We start from the raw sequence: 20979 nt of genomic DNA, 5'->3' as shown, positions 1-20979 counted from the left end.
ATCGGTGTGCTTCGTACTCGTAATAAATAACTGCGAACAGAATTTTACGCGGAATAAAGCTACGTATCGCAACTTGTGCAAGGAGTCGACACATCAGACGACGAAGCTAACGAGACGAAATGATGAAAAATGCATTGGATCGTGCAGAAGCAATTTCGATGGAGGGCGCGGTAATTCGTAGGAGCAAGCCACGGTTAAAATTTCATCAGAAGAAACGACGTGTCGTATGCACCGACCTAATAAAGGAAACGCGATACCAGATCGAAAGTTCGGAATGCTATATGGAATCTACTGCAGCAGCCAGCTGGCAAAAATTCCCAAAGCAGGACACCGGTTCCACTGTAATTCCGGTAACCGAAAGTCGTTTAGAACAGCACGGTCTCTGAAACGAGCCTCTGGGGCTCCTTCGTTATAAATGCTCGTGTTCCCTATCTTCTCTACGCTGCCGAAAGTAATCAGACAATTTGTCAGCGGACTCGGAGAGTACTTGCAATCTGCGTTGAATTTCGAGCGTTTCAAGTTCTCTGACGCCTGGTGGCGCGATTTCAGAGGGTTACAGTTGCCGTTGAGGTTCCTGATCAGGCGAAGTCGCGTTATGTTTGCTCTCGTTGTTCCTTAAACGAGGAAGAGTTGCAAAGGTAGACCCTAAAGGCAACTTATAATAGTCGTTTACAGAGAAGATTGCTACAACTGTTCGGTAGAGCCCGTGGATATGTTGGAAGATTATTTTTATTAAGACAATGTTCTAGCAATGAAATGTAGATATGGCGAATGGGTAGATAGCGACGAAAGTGTTTGTACGCCGTGTAAGAAGATTGCTTTTAGTAAGACGAAGTTTTATGAAAGAAATGTAAATTTGTTCGAATGGTAGATAGTGGCGAAAGTTATTGTACGCCGTGTAAGAAGATTGCTTTTATTAAGGGGGTATTCTGGTCTAGAAATTTGAAAAAATCGAAAAATTTTTTTTTTCATATTTCCAAAGTTTAGACATTCAAGAATATGCCCTTGAAAGGATTTTTCAAAATTTCAATTATTTTATGTGTTACAGCCATTTTTGTTCGGTCACATTTTGATGATGATTCGATTAATTCAATAACGTTATCATAAACAAGTATATGGAACATCTGGCTGTCCCCATATTGCTATTGTTGAGATATGTGTAATTTTCTGTGCTGCACTCAGTTAAATGCGTAGTAGAGATACTTGTATGCGAGTGTCGGTGTGTGGAGGTATGTGTGTGCACGGCGTCCCTAAAAACAGATGACTGTAAACTAGTCAATCGGTTAAGAGACGGTTAAGAGTCGGGTATGGAAGAAAGTGCTGAGACGCGTGCAAGTATGTATCGATGAATAAATAAGGAATCCTCCATGAAACAAATATATTACTATTTTAATATGAATCGTTAGTGTAAATTTAGTGTTCCTATAACATTATTTCGGCTTCAAAGATCCACAATTCTCAACAGCTATAATAAGTAGATGGTGAATTTTTATGCATTTATTATACATGCAATATTTTACAAAATACATAACGTCTCTAATACGAAAGAATATACAAAATATCCAAAGTATAGCGTTTGCTCTAACGCTTGACAGATAAAATAATTTTCTATCGTGACTCTACTCTTCCAATCATATCCTCAAAAAATATGAGTTTCTATAAAAATCCACCGTCTATTAATAGCAGTCACTGTATATAAATTTCGCGTAGCGTAGTCAACGTGTTGACGGATCGATCCTTCGAATACATTCGAATGATCGACTACGGGCAACCGTTTCCTCGTATTCATCGAATATTAGTGGAAAAGGCATCGTCTCGAGAGAATCTCTGATCGAGAGTGTGCTCGAGCCGCGATAACAACGAAAAACGGTCGGCCACGGACTGTTGGCGTTGGTCAAAGGTCACTGACGATGAATAGGCTGTTGCAAAAGGGTGAAACCAAGTGTGGGCGGCATTGACCCATTAACTAGAGTACGTCGGATTCCCAAGATTCACGGGGGGATAGAGGCGCGCCTATCCTGCAACCTCAATCAAATTATGTATAACAAGATACAGTATGTATAACTAGAGAACACGTTCTGAGATGGAATAATTGTTCACGACCGGATGGTATAATTTATTCGACCGTATAACGTGCATGAATTCGTATTCAAATATTACACACACACACAGAAATTGTGCTGTACTGGTCTCGCGTGTTGGACCAATATTACCTGATATCGTTTCGCTGTTTGAAATGATACTAATTTTGCCGGTATAATAGAATCTTCAATTTTACGTTTTCACGATGTTCGTACGATATACAGGGTGTCTGGTTTTAACCTCTTAGGTACAGTTGAATTTTGTGCGGCACTGTTTCTCTGTACGGCAGAGAACCTATAATGAGAAGCTACCTAAAATGTTCGATTCTTGTACAAGTACAAGATACACATGTACATATCTCTCTTTCTCTATAATTTTCCTATTTTTTCCATTCCACTTTTGCCTCTATTTCGGCTTTCGATAACTATGATACAACCGAATCCATGTACACATTAAAAACGTCAACAGTATAAATGTAACCTACGGATTGATTTCTCTTTCCGAAATAATTTCTCTATCGATTCCTCTTCTCTGATAATTTCCTATTTTCTCAACTCGTCTCTGATGGCTTTTAATCTCACCCTATTTTCGGTAACTTCCGCCCGGCTCGGTTTACCGTGTAATCGAATTTAATCGCTTTGAGTTCGAAAATACAGGAGCGCACAAAAGTATTATACAACGATGTGAGATTCGACGCTGTCGTAGGATCTTTAATAAAATATTCGTTAACGAAAATAATTAGCCCGCTTACGCTCCTTACGCTCTTTGCTATTTTACCTAACAAGCAATTTTCCAAGCTTCGAAGAAACTCCGAAGGACGCGCAGGTTTACAGACGTTACTTTTGCGCGACCGTGTATCTCAGTGCGTCAAACAACGTTCGTTTTAGCGCACTTAAGCCAGAAACGGGGAAGGCCAATTAAAGCTCAGCTCGTTACCAAGCTGCTCGGCCGCGTTACTTCGCACGTGCGCCGCGAATCCAGACAAACGCGATAAAAGACGCGGGGGGACGATATCGTGAAATACACGCTCGCTCATCCAATTATATTAATTAAATATCTGTCGGCGAGATGGTAAAGAGGGCAACACGGCCGATAACGCCGACCATTTGTAAATGAATCGCACGAGAATGACATTTTTTCATCGCGTGAAGGAGGAATTTTTTTCCTACAGGTATACGTTACTATAATTCAACCCTTGAATCGAACACGTTACTTGAATTCAACCCTTTCCCTATAGCAATAACTATTATCATTCATCAAAAAACTGCTATTCTACTTTTATGCTTCTTCGCGTTCGCGTTAATATTTAATACTGTCGCTATATTCTAATTTCTGGTAACATGCTTGTTACTCGACCTTCTTATACATCCATAAATATCCTCGGTCTATCATTCATCGAGTTTCTTTTCACAAGCAGTAGTACTTATGGCGCAAGGCAGTGGAATTTCCGATATCTTCGAATCCAAGGAACCATCGTTCTTACAATTTGAAACCGCCAGACGTGTCCAAGAGAAATTAGAATACTGGAACATTTCATCGTCGCTGCGACTAGCGCATCTTCGCTAACAGAATGGTACACTGGTATCTAACAGAGATAAAATTCCATTACTCGATATATATATCTATATAGTATAAGACTGTACTATATAGTAGAATATAGTAAAATCCATTTATTGGAACGAAATTTTAATTGATACCCGTTTAATTGAACTTCTACCGATTGAATTCGTTTATTTGGGCGTGAACTATTGTGTGAGCGAAAAGTAATACGTTGGGAGGAAAATTGGTGAAGTCCATTTAAACGAACGAATAACATATATTACGAGTAAAGCACGGCCAGTATTCTACCGTGCAGGCAGACTTACACTACCGTAGTAACAGACCTACTATTTACTGCAGCGACAGACCAATTCTCCTGCAGTAGCAAAACGTCAGAACGTAATTTCTATTGAACACAGAGGCTTAGATCAGGAAGCCTCAAATTGCATCAACGATATAAACCCGAGCCGTGCAAGCTTAAAATCCTTTTCTGCGTGTAACTCGTGTACGTTGTATCTGTAAACAACAAGGTGCGATTCAAGTAACGTTAGCCTCTAGCGTGTCCGCTCTTCGACTGCTATAGGTATAGCGAAAGGGTTAAATCGTGTAACGAAGTAGAATCTATCATGGTCATCGCGAGTAATCTCGTTATACGAGGGGGCAACTTTTATCTCTGCACACTTGCCGCGGTTACGTAAAGTTATTAGCTTGACCTATATTTCCACGACGGTGAAACAGAGGGAAGAGGGCGAAGGGGATGCGAAAGAGCACGCACTAAAATCCCGCGAATAGTCGGGAAATTGGTCTTAAGAATCAATTTATCCCTTTTTTTTCTGTTCCTCTTTCGTATTTCTGCACTTGACCAATATGAGAAATTTATGAAAAGAATGAAAGGTCATATGCAAACCGGCGATGATATCCATACGGCTTCATATCTTTCCAGACATTATCAAAAAATTTAATTTAAATGTATATTGCTGGCCAATTATGAGGAGAAAAGTATGTCTCAAAGGAACAATTCGTGGCAAATAAATGCCACGAAACAAAGGCTTTTACAGCTTAAGAGAATACTTTATGATACAGTTACTGCGTTTCTTGTTTGCTATGTTTTCTTAAGCGAAATATCGCACTTTACTGCAGTGCTACTAAAAAGAGACTCGAATGTTTACAGCTACGATAATGGTACAAAGAAACTCATTTTACACTTTCTTGCAGCTATTATCTATTCGCTAGAAGCGTGAAAATGTGGAGTTTTCTCGAAACAATTGGAGCATCGTTTTTTATATCAGTTTCATTCGATTTGATCCGCTACTTGTAAGAATAATCGATCAAATATAGCGCTTCTTTGTTCTCTTTCTTCTAATCGATGCAATAGAACCATTCATAGTAGGTATTCTTTAATTTTTCCAACCAATGTAATAGAACGAATTCTTCACCCTGTGTATTTTATATTCATTCGCATATTATACACATTCTAGTTACGTATACATACGTATATTCTACAAAACGATTAATAGGAAAAGGAAACCAATTAAAGTCGTGTGTCGTACTCACGTTGACTGCTACTCCGTCTAATGATGTTCTCGAGGAATGTGTTTTGCGGGGCGACCAGGCCCCTACGCCCCCCTGGCATCCTTTCTTCCTTGGATAATCCCGGATCCTGGTCGCTGCGGCTATCAGGACCTCGTCCAGCCTCTAGCTACGACGATTACGTGCTGTCTTCCTCGCCGCATGTCCAGCCTTCTTCTCTCGATCCTTCCTCTTCTCTTCTATTCTCTCTTAATACTTTCTTACAGCTGCACAGATGCACACGCGCGACAACAAGCTGTACGTTCACTAACTGAATGTCATGACTCGAGGGTAGTTCACCATTGTGGTATCGCCCGAATCACCTGTCGACGGTTTCACGTCCGCCTGGAACCGGTCCAAACGAGCACAACCGCCGCGACCTGGTATACGCCTTTCCAAACACGCTGTAGCAACACGCTCGACCAATTGTCCCGTACACGTCCGTGTAAATCCTCGAGCGAGATAGTTCGCACGTTCTATAGCGTGACAGTGGCCGGAAACGTTCGTCTGAACTTCCGATCTCGCAGTTCTCTGACCTTCCACAGCTGGGACCGGCCAGACCGATAGAAGCTTCCCGATTCTTCAACACAACACCCAACAGTTTCTCTCTACGTGTATATAATACAGAACACTCGGGCCAAACCGGACTACGAGAAACTAAAAGAAAAATATGTAAGAAACTAAAAATAATAACGCGAATTATCCAGGACAGATCTTGGACGATTTCAGGATCCACCTGGCAGTAACCTAGACGTCTCTGTCGTCACCTGAACGCGAACGGTCCTCCGTTGCTCCAACGATCAGCGTTCCTATACCTCCTCCAGCTTGGTACGTGCTCCAGCTCCGCATCCACCGTGGATACGACTCGCGACGGAGGAACTGGAGACCTTTGACTCTTCGTCGTCGATGAACGAACGTCGATCGACGACCGTAAAGAAGACAGGAAGATGGGGGAGAAGATGGTGGTGGAGGACGATGATCCGGATTTATCGAGGCACCGACCACGACAACGTCGATGGGCTCGCGGAACTGTCCCCGGCTGGTGGACGCGCGATCGATGACCCATCTAACCGCAGTCCTTCCAGGTGATCGCGCGCGCTATCACGGAAACCCGACGGCAAGTAATTAGACGACTGCGCGCTACCTGCCACCTCGTTCTCCACATCCTCGGCGTCCTCCTCGGCGTCGGTGCAGCTGGTGCCCGCGGAGGAGGACATCCCTTAGACAGGGGGACGTAGTACAAGAGGAATTCACGATCACATCTTCGTCGGCCGATTCTGGCGTCCTCGCGTTCTTTCTTTTATCGCGGTTGTTGGTTCTCGATGGCAGGTGAAGCTCGATGATTGGTTAGATTCTGTGCTGGATGTGATTTGAGAGGAGACGCGTGCAGTCTTGGTGAAGGTCGAGGGTATACTCCTTAAGTGCTGCAATGAAAGAAAATTGAAAATAGTATTTTTGTAAAGTTGATTTTCTTCCAACATCTAACTCTTTCAGAATCGAATTATTTTCTAATTAGAAGAAAATTGCTTTTTGGATTGAGATGCTTATGCAAGGGGGACATAATGCAGTAAGATTTTAACATCGAAAACAAACGCGTTCATAATTAATTGACAACCAAATTGGACAGATATAAGTTTGTAGAAACTTTAAAGGTTCATGAAATACACGTGACACGCAAAAATAGATAGAATATTCAAAGTACAATATTTAAAGAAATCATTGCGTAGGTTACATTTCTTTAGCCCTAGTAGTTTATGATACAAATTTGCATAAATATCCGCAGTCTATTAATAACTTATGAAAAGATAGTATTGCGTATACGCGTGAAAGAGTTGAAATGTTATAATTTTGTCGAAAAATACGAGTCGAGGTACATGAATAAACAAGTATAAAACGATAAATCGTGAAAAATATCTTGATGCCTGAGCGTATTAATATTAAAGCACAAGCTATTTTTCTGGTCGAACGGGGACGCGGACGTGGAGCTGCCAACAGTGAAAGATAAAATTGCGTTTTCATGTCGCTGGCAATAAATCGCTGCGAGTTATCTTTATGGATCCATGGAGTCGTATTTACTCGAAACAGCGGCCCACGAGAGGAGATCGTTGCCATGACGCGATTGGTCGCGTAACAGTGCCCGCGGATGTCCTCGGGATCCTTGAGCTTTTCGAAAGATGAGAATAATTGGGTTGGAAGCATTTGATTGACAATGAAATCCTGCGCACATGCTACGATGTTGTGTCGTGTTTTAACGCTTGTCATGCGTGGGACAAACGAAAAACGAAGATTCCCGGCTCCTGTCCTTTATTCTCCATCGATCAGACCCTGGGAATATGGGTAGATCATGCGAATAATTTGAAAATGATAGTAACACAGAGTGATGTAAAAGTAACCAAAATCTGTAGACTTGAAAGAAAATATTACTAGAATAACAAAAGAAGAAAAAGTATTTGCAGTCTTGATTTATGCTTTTTCTAGTAACTATTGCAATGTATAGAATCTGTATGTAGAGTCCTAGACTTCATAGATGTTACTAGGAGAAAAAGAGAAAACAAAGTTTTTATTAAGTTTCAATTCCTTATCTTACAATTATTTCAGTAACTATTGAAACATATATACACATACATATATAATTTGTATATAAGTGATAAAATTGTATTCAACATAATAAAAATTGTATTGCCTAAATATAATTAAAAAAATACAAATTTTATTTGTATGTTCAGTTTAAAAAACAGAAACTAAAGTCGAAATTAAACTTTATCAAACAGTATGATTCTTTCGATGAAAAAATTCTAATTCCTAACCTCACAAATTCCAATTTTACCATATCAGACGACGAATCCTACCATTCCACATCACGTGGTAACAAAATATAGGGAAAATACAGTGTTTCCAATCGGAAAAAAGCTACGATACGTACCGTACGGTTCGATACTCTGGATCTCGGGAAGATCGGCCGTCGATTGCACTCGAAAACTCAACAACGGATTCAAAACAACGCCAATCACGTTGCAAGCTTCATCGGTCTTCCGATCCGTAGGTTCCAATAACGCAACGTTTGTTTGCCATTGATTCCCAAGGCTAAAGCGTCTTTCGAATACAACCTCTTTCAAATCGATCCAACTTCCGAAATGCCACTGTTTCCAGGTTAGATAAAGTTAAATCAGTCGAATCGCTGAAAATTGCGGCGATATCTTCGAATTATATCCAATCTTAGAAGTGTTGTTCTTCTCTTCCTAAATGCCAATTGGTGAATTCAATTGAACTCGATTTACTCTTTGTAATCGATAAACGATATAAACGCCACGAGTGGTGATTTTCGGTAAATGAAAACTGTGTTGATATAAAATTGACGTTTGTTCGATTTATTATAAATTATAGATCCCTCATATTGATCACATTATGTAAAATTTTAGGTCCCTCATATTAATTGCAAGAGAAACGCATGAAATTATAAATCATTCTACAAATTATGTTTAAGAGTGCAAATATTAATTCTAATATTGATGTATGTAATGAAAGAAGTTATGAACTTTCGAAATTCAATAAATAAATAACTAGATAAATAAACTGACACTTACGATTTTAACTGTGTCTTGCAATAATTTAGAAATTAAAATGAATTATTCCATATATCACTTACAGCATTTGTATTTTACTCGTCAATAGTTCCAACATAATTAAGTCTAGTATCGAGTATGGTATTTACAATAGCTTTCTTCTTCAAGACTTACATCATTTGCCATTTAAACTCTTCAATTACGTGGAATCGAGTCGCTTGGTAGCAGCTAATTTCCTTTGTTTTCACACGGAAATGGGTTTATATGATATCTGCGGCGTCAGCTTATCCACGTATCCTGTCTGCCATAATTATATAGTCGAGCTTGATATACTGTGACGTCACAACCGTTTATCGATTACCTATCGACCATTATATCGACCATCTTAAACAACCTATTATTATGACTGATTTAAATTACAGGGTGCAGTCGAAAGAATTCTACAAACAGTAAAATACTGTTCACAAAAATAAGTCGCGAGTTAAAAGTTACTGGCATTAATAAATTTTGTTTCCATAAAAGTTGTAAGTTTGATAATGAATCAAAAACTCACAAATGAATTTTACTAATTATATAATACATAAATTTTAATTTGACATGTCTTGTTCGACATAAATTTGTGATTTTTTGTGAAATATATAGAAGCCTATAACCTATAATTGTCACTTGTCAATTCACTGATACTATTAATTAATAATTAATTGTAGGAGAAGATCCAGATAATCAAGTTAAACGAACAGTTGAAAGAATAGAAAGAAATTTTTAAGAAAGTCGATTTCGATCATTCAGTCTGCACTAAAGTTTGAGGTTAAAAAGAACATTCACCCAGAACGAGAATAAACGACCACGACCAGTTGGACTTGTGTTTTGAAAAAAACTCTATTTCTGTGCATTGTCACTGAATTTCAAACAAAAGAGGAACAACTACAAAGTTTCCTGAAACATTTCTCCCTCCGCGCTATAGATATCGTTTAATCGCATCTCACACGTCTGCAAAAGCCGGGATGCTTGTCGATACTATCGATATTACGACATTTGATGGAGGCGATTTTTCTCAAAAACGAATCTGTGCTCGAACGTTTCCTTTAAATATTTTATGAACAACTAAAAGACGTATCGAATGAAGCTTAGTATCTGGGGATAAGAATTCGAGCAGAAAAGCGTTCAGTTCACTCAAGGGGAAGATTATTTTTCTTCTCTTAGCGTTGCACCAGTGCCAGATCCTGGCTCGTTCTCTCACCGTCCTTTGTTTCTCTAGCCTAGCTGTCACTGGGGATTGCTCTTGATATCGATAGAACTCGTTGTCTAGTGTCGTCTTAAAATTACTCCTATGGTAACTTTTCGTACACTTTCATTTCTACCATGTTTTTTTTATACCATATGTCAAAAGCAATTCACGATATATTTTTTCAAAACAAGGAAAATTCTTTAATGATATCTTAGAAATAAATAATGTTTTTATATCAGTATCTTGAAGATGTTCTTTCTATAACTATTTTTGTTAAAAGGTTAGATAGATTCCACAGACCGACTAAAGAAATTTTGACTTTTTGATTTTCATGTCACTTATTTACAATTAATGACTAAAGTGGTTAGAAAGATAAAACTTTTTAAGTTCAAGAATAGGTAAAGCATGATCAACCGAAAGTATATCTAATATTGTGATAATGGGCATTTTTGAAGAGTTTACTGTGGTACAAAAACAGAGATATAATTTCACAACCAAATAGAATAAAATTTTTAAATTATTCGTCATGTTCTTTTCATATGATATACAAAAATTATATGAGATATAAATTATACGAATTATGTATATGAATGCTATGAATTTTATGAGAAACTGCTCACTTGGAAATGTGTCGTAATTCATTTGTTTTTAGTTACAGTTTAAAATGAATATAAAAGCTGGCCCTGAGCAAAGTACCAACAACGTTCGAGCGCTTTTGGATTCTTTCACACGGATAAAATTCAGATGCAATTAGAACAAACCAAACTTACACTGTCAAGGAGCATCGATGTTTGCGTGCTTGTTGAAAATACGCCGCATCAAAGGGCTAATTAACCACATGGAATTTAATTTTTCGTGAGCAGTGCCACTGGAATATTGTACAAAAAACGAACTCGTTAACAGGATGCACCAATTACTGGTTAAAATATCTATAGACACCATACAATTTTACGCATGAACGAGCTTTAATTTTGCAAAACTTCAAAAATCCTGCTTTTTTATAATTCAATTTTCGAATTTAAATTCGAGAAAAAAAATCGATGATATTTTCCTAAAAAAAAGTTACATGTAAATTTAGAAAAAAAAATGGAATTATTTGTAGTTAAGAAAATAGATTTATTTTTAGTTACAATAGAATTCAGTGACTGAGAAAAAATTCAATAAACAAGCCATTGACAAAGAAGCACTGTAATGAGATATGAATATCGAAATTATATTGGTAAAATTTGAAGATGTATATAGAAATTTCAAGATATTTATTATAGACATACACTTCATAGAAATGGCCAAAATATGTGAACAGTCAATCATTAATTATATTAGTAAACAACAATATACAGTTGAGCCGTCTTTAACATTAACCATATGTTTAAAATGTTATTTTTAATTAAATATATGTTTGAAATAAATATTTCCTAACTTTTATATACATCTTCAAATTTACTTCAAATGTTACCATTGTAATTATGACGCTTGTGCTTCATTACAGCACCAATGAAATTTCAAAATCTTTTGTATAATACGTACAATATATCCATGAAAGATTTCTATGGTAGTGTTCAAACACTTTCATATGTCATTATATTGGATTGTAACATAAATTCATTCTGTTTCTGTGTATGTAATGTATTGGATACATATATTGTAACAAATATAAAAACAAAATGAATTTATATAATTATAAAATATTATTTTTGTACATATAATACATACAAGTGTCGTAACAAATATAAAAACAGGACGAATTTATATTACAAGCCAATTTTTCTTCCTTTCAGGCATATTGTTTGCTATGAGGGCTTCCGATGGTTCAAAGATGGACCAACACAGAAAGTTTCGAGGCATGACAATTGAATTAAAGCGTATAGATAAGACGGGTCGAAAGAGAACCACAAAATCTGCAAGTGAAATGAAGGACACTGAATAAAATCAGGACGGAACAGTTCATGCGGACCGGAAGTCGCAAGGGCATCCGCACTAGCAGAAAATTGGATCGCCAACGTCCACGAAAACCACCGAGAATTTTCATGGACTCGATTCGTTTTGGGATTGAAATTGTGATTCTGGAATTACAGGCTCTTTGAATGTATCACAAGCTCGACTTCCTGTAGAATGTAAAATCGAAGAAATTTTCGAGAATTTCGCGCTATAGTTAACATGAATACGAAAGTTATTACTCATAAGAGAAGATTAACGAAACTTGGTAGCGTATCAAATTTCTTAACGCATAAACTGGGTCGTCTCGCCTTTTTAACTTTCGTTAATGCAGATATCAAGATGTATCTTTAATGCGAAAGGAACTTCCAGAATGATGTCATAAGAAGATTGTGAATTCCTGCATAAATTAAATAATCGAGTCCAAAATATCAGCAATCTAGCAAATGTAATTTTACAACAAGATAAGGTGGTAAAAAGATTGAGAATCCCCGTACAAATACAATCGAGTGTAAAATATCAGCTATCTAGTTAGTCAATTAAGAAATCAATATTACCAACGCCAATCAATAATTAATGATAAATCAGACCATGGATATTTATGAAAATTCATATATTTGTAAATATATTTCCAAAAATGGAATCTAATTAGAGGATTATTTATCTACTAACAATTATGACACGTATTATACTTTCGATATTTTATATATTCCTTCATATTATGTGTATTTTTGCCCCATCAATTTTCCTACAAATGTATATGTATGTATAATATATACAAAATCTTTACTAATAATTTCTTATAAATTAATATTCAGTATCTTACAAAAGAGTAATTTATCTTCATTTCAGCATATTCTCCAGGCGAAAAGTTACTCAAACTCAATATCTCAACGCTGGCTGAACGAGTAGAAGTTTTGTTAATCCACCATTAAGCGAGTAAATCGAGAACGCGACAAAGTGCGTCTATTATACGACGGATAGTGAGGAAGCGACAAATGAGAAGACAGGGAATCTCAAATGTGAGTCGAACGGCCTAAAACCATCTATTCCATACAATTTTCATGAATACTCCGTCATTCTCGTGGGTTTTGTTCGCGAACAACTGGCAAAGGAAGCATCGGGGTAAGGAGAATCGATGATACCCTACCCTGCAGGAGCGACTTATCCGATTTGTCTGGAAGTAACCGGAGGTGAGAGCAAGAATCGCCTAGAGAATTGACGAAACTACGATTCCCCAAGAAAACTTTTCCTTTATGACAAACGCATCGCTCAGAAACATTTTTTTACTAAACAATTACAAACATTATTTTATAAAATTCTCATTGGAATTTACGATCATTTATTAGTATAAGCAGATAGTTCTGCTTATGACAAATAAATTTAGAGTGGCTACAAAAAGTATAATATTTGTACATCATAGTAATTATTATAATACTTATGTACTAATTAATTAAGCCCAAGTATATAGAGTTTCCTATCATTTTGCAGTGACTACACATAATTAAAGAAGACACTATGAAAATGAAAAATATAAAACCTGACAAAAAAACGCTTTATTAGAAAATAAAAGGTATGTACAAATACTTCTTGGAGCCATATCATATAATTTCATATGGAACTGTATGAACATAAGATTCCTTTTTTGAGATATTGAATACCAATTACGCACATCTGATTTATGTGAAATTGATAAGTTTATAAGAAGTGAAGCTAGCCAATTTTGTTTCTGAAAGGCTCAAGTGATCCTTGGATTTTCAGATTTTTCTGTAAACGTATATTTTGTGGATTAATTACATTTCAAAACGATTTAACGATTCAAATGAGGATGTGAAAGAATCTATTGACCTGGCTGTTTCTTTATTTTCAACTTATATCCCTAGGTCTATGCTATTTTAGAGTGGCACGTGAAGAAAGCGAGTAGTAATATTGGAAGCAACGAAATCGGGCAACGAGTCCGATTCGCAAGAATTCTAATAGCGTTCGAAGGTCGACCGAAAGCGGAAAAGTAGTTCGCCTAACGATCGATGCCGAGCTTTCCCGATAAAAAGACAACGAACGGACGATCCGTCGTTTACTCACACAAGATGGTTGCTATTGTCTTTCATAGATCATCAATTGTTTATTTTTTAACGATCATCAAGAATACCAAGGTATTTTTGAATCTTTAATGCCTCGAAGATTACGACTTTCATTCAGCAAATCTTAATCGGCATATACAGAATATAATTCTAAAATCCTGTTTAGTAAATCATGCTTAATGAATAATCGAATATTTTCTAGGCTTCTAATATGTTCTAAGGGAGATCTAAATTATTCAATTCTTAACTCAAAGAATCTAATCTCCAGGAGAGTATCAGGAAAATCCTAAATTTCGAAAATAAATCTCAAACATCGTTGACCAAAGAACCTTTCAAACTAAATTATTCGTAAGTACTCGTTATTTATATGTAACACCGACATTCTCGAGCAAACAGAGCGACAGAAGTCTGTCCAACATCCTGAATATCTTAAGATAATAAACACAGTATACCGTAGGAAAAACCGAAGTATTCCCGGAAGTCTCGAAACAAACTATCAAGAGTCGAGACAACGATTTTCCATTTTCCGATCTGTATTTCCCTGAGTCGTCACCGACACGGGGACCGAACCGGAGGCGACACTTCCGGGAGATCAGCTTGTCACTGGGAGGAGTGCCAGTACGAGCTTGAAGGGATGAGAGAAAAGACGAAGAAGGAGGGCAAAGACCGTGTCGAGAAAGAGGTCACCCGGATTTCGAGCGGTCTTCTCTCTACTCACCAGAAAGCGAACCGTATCTCAAGGTAGCCCATCATTTTTCGTGGGAGGAGTTTTTGGCACGGCTGCCACCCCTTTTCCCTCCCGAGTTCCACCGAGTAATCGATCGATCCGCCAAGACTATGCTTTTACCACCTTCTCGATAGACGCCATCAAGAAAAACGCGCGATTACTCCGATCGCTTTTCGCTTCTCTAAAAACCTTCCAGCTCGCTGATCTCTGCGTAGCTTTCAACGATATTATTCCACTACCAAAACTGTATTCCAGATTGGTTGAAGCCAGAAATGATAATATGAATTTGCATTTGATAGTGGAATACAGTATGTGAATTTCTTATTCACGTACAATTTTAAAGCGACTACATATGTAGTCTACAGTGACGATCAAAAGAAAGTTTAAAGTGTGGAATAGAAGAAACACTGTGATTTTACGAAATTGAATTATGATTGGCGAGAAAATTGAACGTATAATATAATTGTTCGTTCTAAATAAGACGAGTTTTTAGTACAAAGAAATGTTCAATAGAAACTTTCTTACACTCTTACGCACAAGTACCACTGTTAAGCTTTCTCCTGTTCGCCGTATGAGATACCACAAAACGTATCTATAATACAGTGGCTACAAAAAGTACTTGTATGTATTCTTATTTTCTAACAAAGTGTCTTTTTTTAGACTCAGACTCCGTATTTCATTTTCATAGTATTAAATTTTTGTAGTCATATGAAAGCATTATTAAATAGAATTAAATATACTTGGACTTAATCAATCAATATATAAATACTATAGTAAATACAATGCGATACAAGCGCATTTGTAACCATTGTATATATGTAAGTAGTTGTGACGCGAATATTTGAGGTTAACCACTGAAATTACTTCCCAAATAGGTTTCCCAGACTTTAACTCGAGAACCTTCCTCGTTAGTAATTTGAAGAGCTAGAAAGCATTACGCCAGTCTTATCTTCGAGTTCATCGACCGCTTTTAATCTCTTTTGACAATGAGTGTAAAGAATACTCTGTCCTATAGAAAATTATACCTGCTGCCATTCTCCTATAAAATTAACTATTCTCATCAAACAATCTTCCATGAGAAACTTTGTTCTCGTACACCCCAAGAACTCTTACTAATCTTCCAATTTCTTAATCATACACGATCTCCTCATCAACCTAACTTCAAATTGCTACTCTATCGATTCTTCGTTTCAGCAGGTTACAATGATATAAAAAAAACCATCCAACCTAATTGAATTCGCACCCTATGAGTACAATGTGAAGAGCAATTAAAGGGACGACAAAGTGGACAGGGAGGCTCTCTGAAAATGTTCACCTTCCTCAAAGAAATCGCACTGAAAGCACAGAAAGGCCAAAAGACAAACGGAAGAGAGCCAGATGGCTGGCTCAACGTTGTAAAAGCTCGAGCAAAGGAATTGCTTTGACTTCGATCACGTTAGTCATGGACTAGCCATTTCCAGTACAACGTTCGAGAAGGACCGTGAAAGTTCTCGCCGAAATAGGAGATGTTCGACGCGTTCGAAGAAAGCAGGCGTTTCGTTTCAAAGGCGTCGCACGCCGATCGATCGACCTTCCTACCTTCCTTGAAACAGGAACGCGTTTTCGGGCTCACCTTGCACCTGCGAGAAGGCAAAGGGCAAGGGAGATTGATAGATCGATAGATGGGTGAGGATAGGGTGGAGAATTGGGATAGAAGCGGTGGTAATGAATGGAAATATTTCAGAATATTTCTGAACAGAAATATAAGGTGAAGACTATTGATATGAACGCGTCAGTTGCGTTTTGCTAATTATAGTAATTATTTCAACGATGTTAGCGATGCTAGTGGTGCATGTTTGCTGTTGCATGTTAAATATTCATTAGATTTCTATTAAGAAAAAAAGAGAAGAAACTGTGGTGCAGCGTACAGATATAGTAGCAGATAAAAGAAAGTTTAAAGCTGTTAAATAATTTATTTGTGTATACGCACTTATTAATAACTTTTATATTAAATATTTTCCACTATGTTGCTGGCAGTCACATAGGTTATATGTATAGGGTATATATATATATATTTATTCACTACTCTTGACAAGTGCAATACTGTGTTTTAAAATTATCATATGTTTTGTACCCGCACTTGTGCCTATTTAAACTTTCTCTTGCTCGCTATATATAGAGTAAGCTATAAATTCTCCTGCATTACGGTAGCAAGTTTGTTACTAAAACAAATGATGTATTCAGAAGTAAATTTTACGAAATGCGAGTTACAACCTGTAACTTGTCAATTCTCTAATATCATTAATTGGTAAATTTCTATGCAACAGGATCCTAGTTTCATTACTTATCGATCGAATCCAATAAATTAGAGTCGATAAGTAAAACTCAATGCAAAAACGCTTCTGATAAAAAGAAACGTATCTTTCCTCGAGAAGGATGTAATCTCGCTAGTAGCGTAAGTATTAACTGAATCGTTATTTAATCACAAACCTTTTCCAGAAATAAAATCAAGACTTAACAAAACGAATTATGTATTTTTAACAGAAATATAAACGATACACTGGAGGAACTGAGACACTCGGCTTAAACAAGTTACCGACAGAGTTCCTGAAGAGCAACCGAGTAATTGAAGGCACTTTGGTCAGCGACTTAACTTATTTCCCTCATTTAACGGATCAAAAGTACACAGACAAAAAGACGCATTTACGACCCAACTAAACAGAAGAGAAGAAACCACGTAAAGGTAAAAATACAGGAGATAAATTGTAAAGGAATAATTAAAAAGAAAATATCGCCGCAACAAAAAACAGATTCCGATATCTGAGGAAACGAATACTTCCAAACAGGAAAAAACCAGTCAAACCCAATATCAATATCTAAAACGCATCGAGGGAGGATCGTGTTTCTATTGTCAATCGGTCTTTCATCCAATCGAATGATCACCGACAGGTGTTTTACATGAAAGCGTCTATAAAAAGCGAGAGAAAAAAAGGGGAAAGGGGAAGAGGCGAAACACAGAGGAAAAAGAGAAACAGGAGGTTGGCATGATACATGTACGTCGTATACACGTACGTATATCGTATATAGGATTGAAAAGTTCGCAGCCCCTTGGTAAATTCGTAACGCGGAATGACGTCAGTGGTGAGCGCGCGCAAATGCCCCTGTTTCGCAATCCGCAAACGTCGTTTTCCGCGATTCGTGCCACGGGGGCACCGCTCGTAAAGCCATTTCGGCGATCTCGCGACATAAATTATAAAATCGACCGACGCCAGATCGTCTGTGCAATGGCCGGCATGTAGGACGACGCGGAGAAATCCGTTCGAGAATCGAGACATCGGATACTGCCTTCATTTCCCCTACCACTTGCCCTACCACCGCGTTACATTCTAGGTCCATCGGACTGGGATTTATTTCGACTCGATTGATAATGGACTCTGGAACGTTCCTCGGTCGAGAACTGGCGAAAATAATTTACTACATTTTCCTTCTTAGTGGGGACCCTCCGGTTGATCGAGATAATCGTCGATGAAAGTACGTTAAATAGAATGGAACACTGAGAATTGTAGATAATCTTTGGAGATTAAGCGGAGGATGTGGTAGATTGGAGTCTGATATTGTTGAAAGATAAAGCGGTTTTTGCTTGGTATGGAGTGCAGCACTTTCTCTGCTTCTTTTAATAGCAGAATTATTTGAGTAGTTAGAACGAATAATTCACGACTTTTCAGAGAAATTTTATAAATTCACAAGGGTGCATCTCTGGAGATTTTTCCGATTTCTGGTAGATATATGGATGAAGACTTCTTCCCTTGTATTATGCACTGTCTTACATATATTTCATATTTATATTCGTTTGGAATTCTTTGACTACAAGTTTTCCACTTGTACGTTATAGTACTTCTGCGACTTTGCTGTAGTTCTAGATGTTATAACGGTAATTTGCAATTACAGAGTTTGAAGAAACGAATAGAAAGATCATCTAAATATTGGAGACACGGTGTAATATATTCAAAAGAACTTCAGATTATACTTGGTCGTAATTGAAGTAGATTTCTCTTTATCAGAAGAAGTGATGGTCCTTTTCGATCTTTTTCTTCAATATAACTTCAAACAAAGCAAATTTCATTTACTTTTTTATTCGCTCGCAAGGGCAAATTATGATTTCCCAGATAAGTTTCATATCACTAATTCCAATTTCCCGTAATGTCAGAGCAAAAAATGGGAGAAATTATCCACGATAACAAGAATGGAATGAAATAAAGTTAAAGGATTCACCCTCTAAAAGCAAGCAGGATCAAGTAATTAATGCTGGGAATGAGAGGAGAGAGACAGTAGTGTAGCAAATAAGTTAGATACCACTAGACTGCGGATTTTTATGGATTTACGTGAAATTTGAAGCTGTAAAAATGTAAAAACTGTACGTAATAAGCAACTATATATAAAATATTCAAAGTACAATTCTCCTTGCAATATTTAATACAAAAAACCATTTTCAATCTAGGTCCCATTTTTTTAATTACATTCATAAAATTATTTAGTAGCATGAATATCAAATATCGCTAATAGATATCGCTAATTCCTATTTCTTATAATTTCAGAACAAAAAATGAAAGAAATTGTCCAGGATAACAAGAGTAGAATGAAATAAAGTTAAAGGATTCACCCTCTAAAAGCAAGCAGGATCAAGTAATTAATGCTGGGAATGAGAGGAGAGAGACAGTAGTGTAGCAAATAAGTTAGATACCACTAGACTGCGGATTTTTATGGATTTACGTGAAATTTGAAGCTGTAAAAATGTAAAAAATGTACGTAATAAGCAACTATATATAAAATATTCAAAGTACAATTCTCCTTGCAATATTTAATAGAAAAAACAATTTTCAATCTAGGTTCCATTTTTTTAATTACATTCATAAAATTATTTAGTAGCATGAATATCAAATATCGCTAATAGATATCGCTAATTCCTATTTCTTATAATTTCAGAACAAAAAATGAAAGAAATTGTCCACGATGATAAGGATGGAAAGACGCAAAGTTAAACGATCCACGCTCTAGGGGTAAGCAGGATCAAGAAACTGATGCTGGGGACAAAAAGAGAGAAATAGAAGAAGAATTGAGAGAAAGGCGGATGAACTCGTAGCGTGGAAGATCGTAGAGGCTTTGAACGGTTGAAAGGAAAGGCTAAACTCTCGGAAGAAGGATGAAGAATAGCATAAAGAGCAGGGTGAAGAAGCCAGCGCATAGATCGGTGATGTGGAACGTGCGAAATAGTATTCGGGCCATGAGGTAACAGGGAACGTATACGGTTTTCAATTTCCCACGAGAGGTCAAGCAAATTCATAACCCAATCTATCCGCAAACCGAGAGGAACAGCGGGACGCCGATGAATTCGGTGATGCAACGCGATCTCCGTCTTGTGTTTATTATTTTTAATCGATACTTTTTCACTCTGATTGCGATTACTAACGATCCACCCAAATACACCATCCAGGAAAGCATAGAAAAGAAGATATACTGAATTATATCTTATAAACAGAATCATCTACTGCGAGGCTTGTTTGAAAACAAAGAGGAAGAATATCTGCAAATTATAATTGGAATTGAGAGTTCCGATCAAATGAGAGTTTGAGAGATCTCAAAATGAGAGTTCTGATCTAAGACTGAGCATTGAACGTAGGAAGAAGAATGCAAAGAAGATATATTCAATATTTTAAGAAGAATCTGCTAATCTTAGATTTAATCTTGTATGAGAAAAAGAATACACGAATTATGTTATAGTACTGTAAAATGAAAGTACTGATCTAAATGGAAAGATGCGAAGAGAAAGATTCTCAAAATAAAAGAAGAATCCTTTAAACCAAACAATTTTAAGGAGAAGACCCTGATCCAGTACTAACCTAATATTAGAAAGGACAATCACACGATATATCACAATACTTTGCCAATATTCTGACATAATGCAATCCATATGAGAAGAAAGCTACGTAAATCATATTACATTATTTCAAAAAAGAAATTCTCCAAAAATCCTTTGACTCAGACCCAACCCTGCTTACAATGTAATTTGGAGAATCCAGAGTTTGTATTATTCTTATAACGTTATTGTATCTCAAGAAGAATCCAGTGGCTGCTAGCTGGTTCCAGTAATAATCTCGTCACTCGTCCCCTGTCGCCACTTTACATAATTGGATGAACGATCTCTGTGCCACCGTAAGAAGATAAACTCTCTGCCTCGCTTAACGTTATTCACGATGCGGTGTTACGAATAAACAAGAA

The 20979-nt window shown here is 37.1% G+C and overlaps 1 protein-coding gene and 1 long non-coding RNA gene across 14 annotated transcripts in view; one reads left to right on the top strand and one right to left on the bottom strand.

Annotated features, from left to right (window-relative positions):
- The window catches only part of eag (potassium voltage-gated channel protein ether a go-go), a 145295-nt gene extending 136123 nt beyond the window's left edge, over nucleotides 1-9172 (bottom strand). Inside the window, exons 1-5 of one of the 4 annotated variants that reach the window (XM_069109933.1) lie at nucleotides 8928-9172; nucleotides 8114-8429; nucleotides 7267-7515; nucleotides 5958-6614; nucleotides 5176-5847 (exon numbers count right to left, since the gene is read on the bottom strand). In XM_069109933.1, the coding sequence (XP_068966034.1) occupies nucleotides 5176-5254 (79 nt within the window). In that variant the 5' untranslated portion in view covers nucleotides 5255-5847; nucleotides 5958-6614; nucleotides 7267-7515; nucleotides 8114-8429; nucleotides 8928-9172. Of the gene's footprint in view, nucleotides 1-5175; nucleotides 6615-7266; nucleotides 7516-8113; nucleotides 8430-8927 lie in introns of all 4 variants that reach the window. The other 3 variants (XM_069109937.1, XM_069109939.1, XM_069109943.1) reach the window with 3 other exon arrangements.
- Nucleotides 9167-19115, top strand: LOC138178271 (uncharacterized). Of its 10 annotated transcripts, none has more exons than XR_011172658.1 (13): nucleotides 9167-9277; nucleotides 9461-10086; nucleotides 10634-10900; nucleotides 11760-12184; nucleotides 12289-12388; nucleotides 12769-13109; nucleotides 13800-14069; nucleotides 14200-14738; nucleotides 15922-16471; nucleotides 17031-17158; nucleotides 17248-17446; nucleotides 17550-17741; nucleotides 18652-19115. It is a non-coding gene; the product is annotated as an uncharacterized LOC138178271 (long non-coding RNA). The 10 variants fall into 10 exon arrangements; XR_011172654.1 differs by having other exon boundaries at nucleotides 11760-12388; nucleotides 14200-14345; nucleotides 14455-14738; XR_011172655.1 differs by having other exon boundaries at nucleotides 11760-12388; nucleotides 14200-14349; nucleotides 14455-14738.
- Nucleotides 19116-20979: the final 1864 nt, after the last annotated feature.

This window comes from Bombus flavifrons, chromosome 3, assembly GCF_040668555.2.
Source record: "Bombus flavifrons isolate JBK064 chromosome 3, iyBomFlav1_principal, whole genome shotgun sequence".
NCBI lineage: Eukaryota > Metazoa > Arthropoda > Insecta > Hymenoptera > Apidae > Bombus > Bombus flavifrons.
The sequence above is the reverse complement of the archived record's forward strand: the minus strand, read 5'-3'. Positions and strand labels throughout refer to the sequence as shown.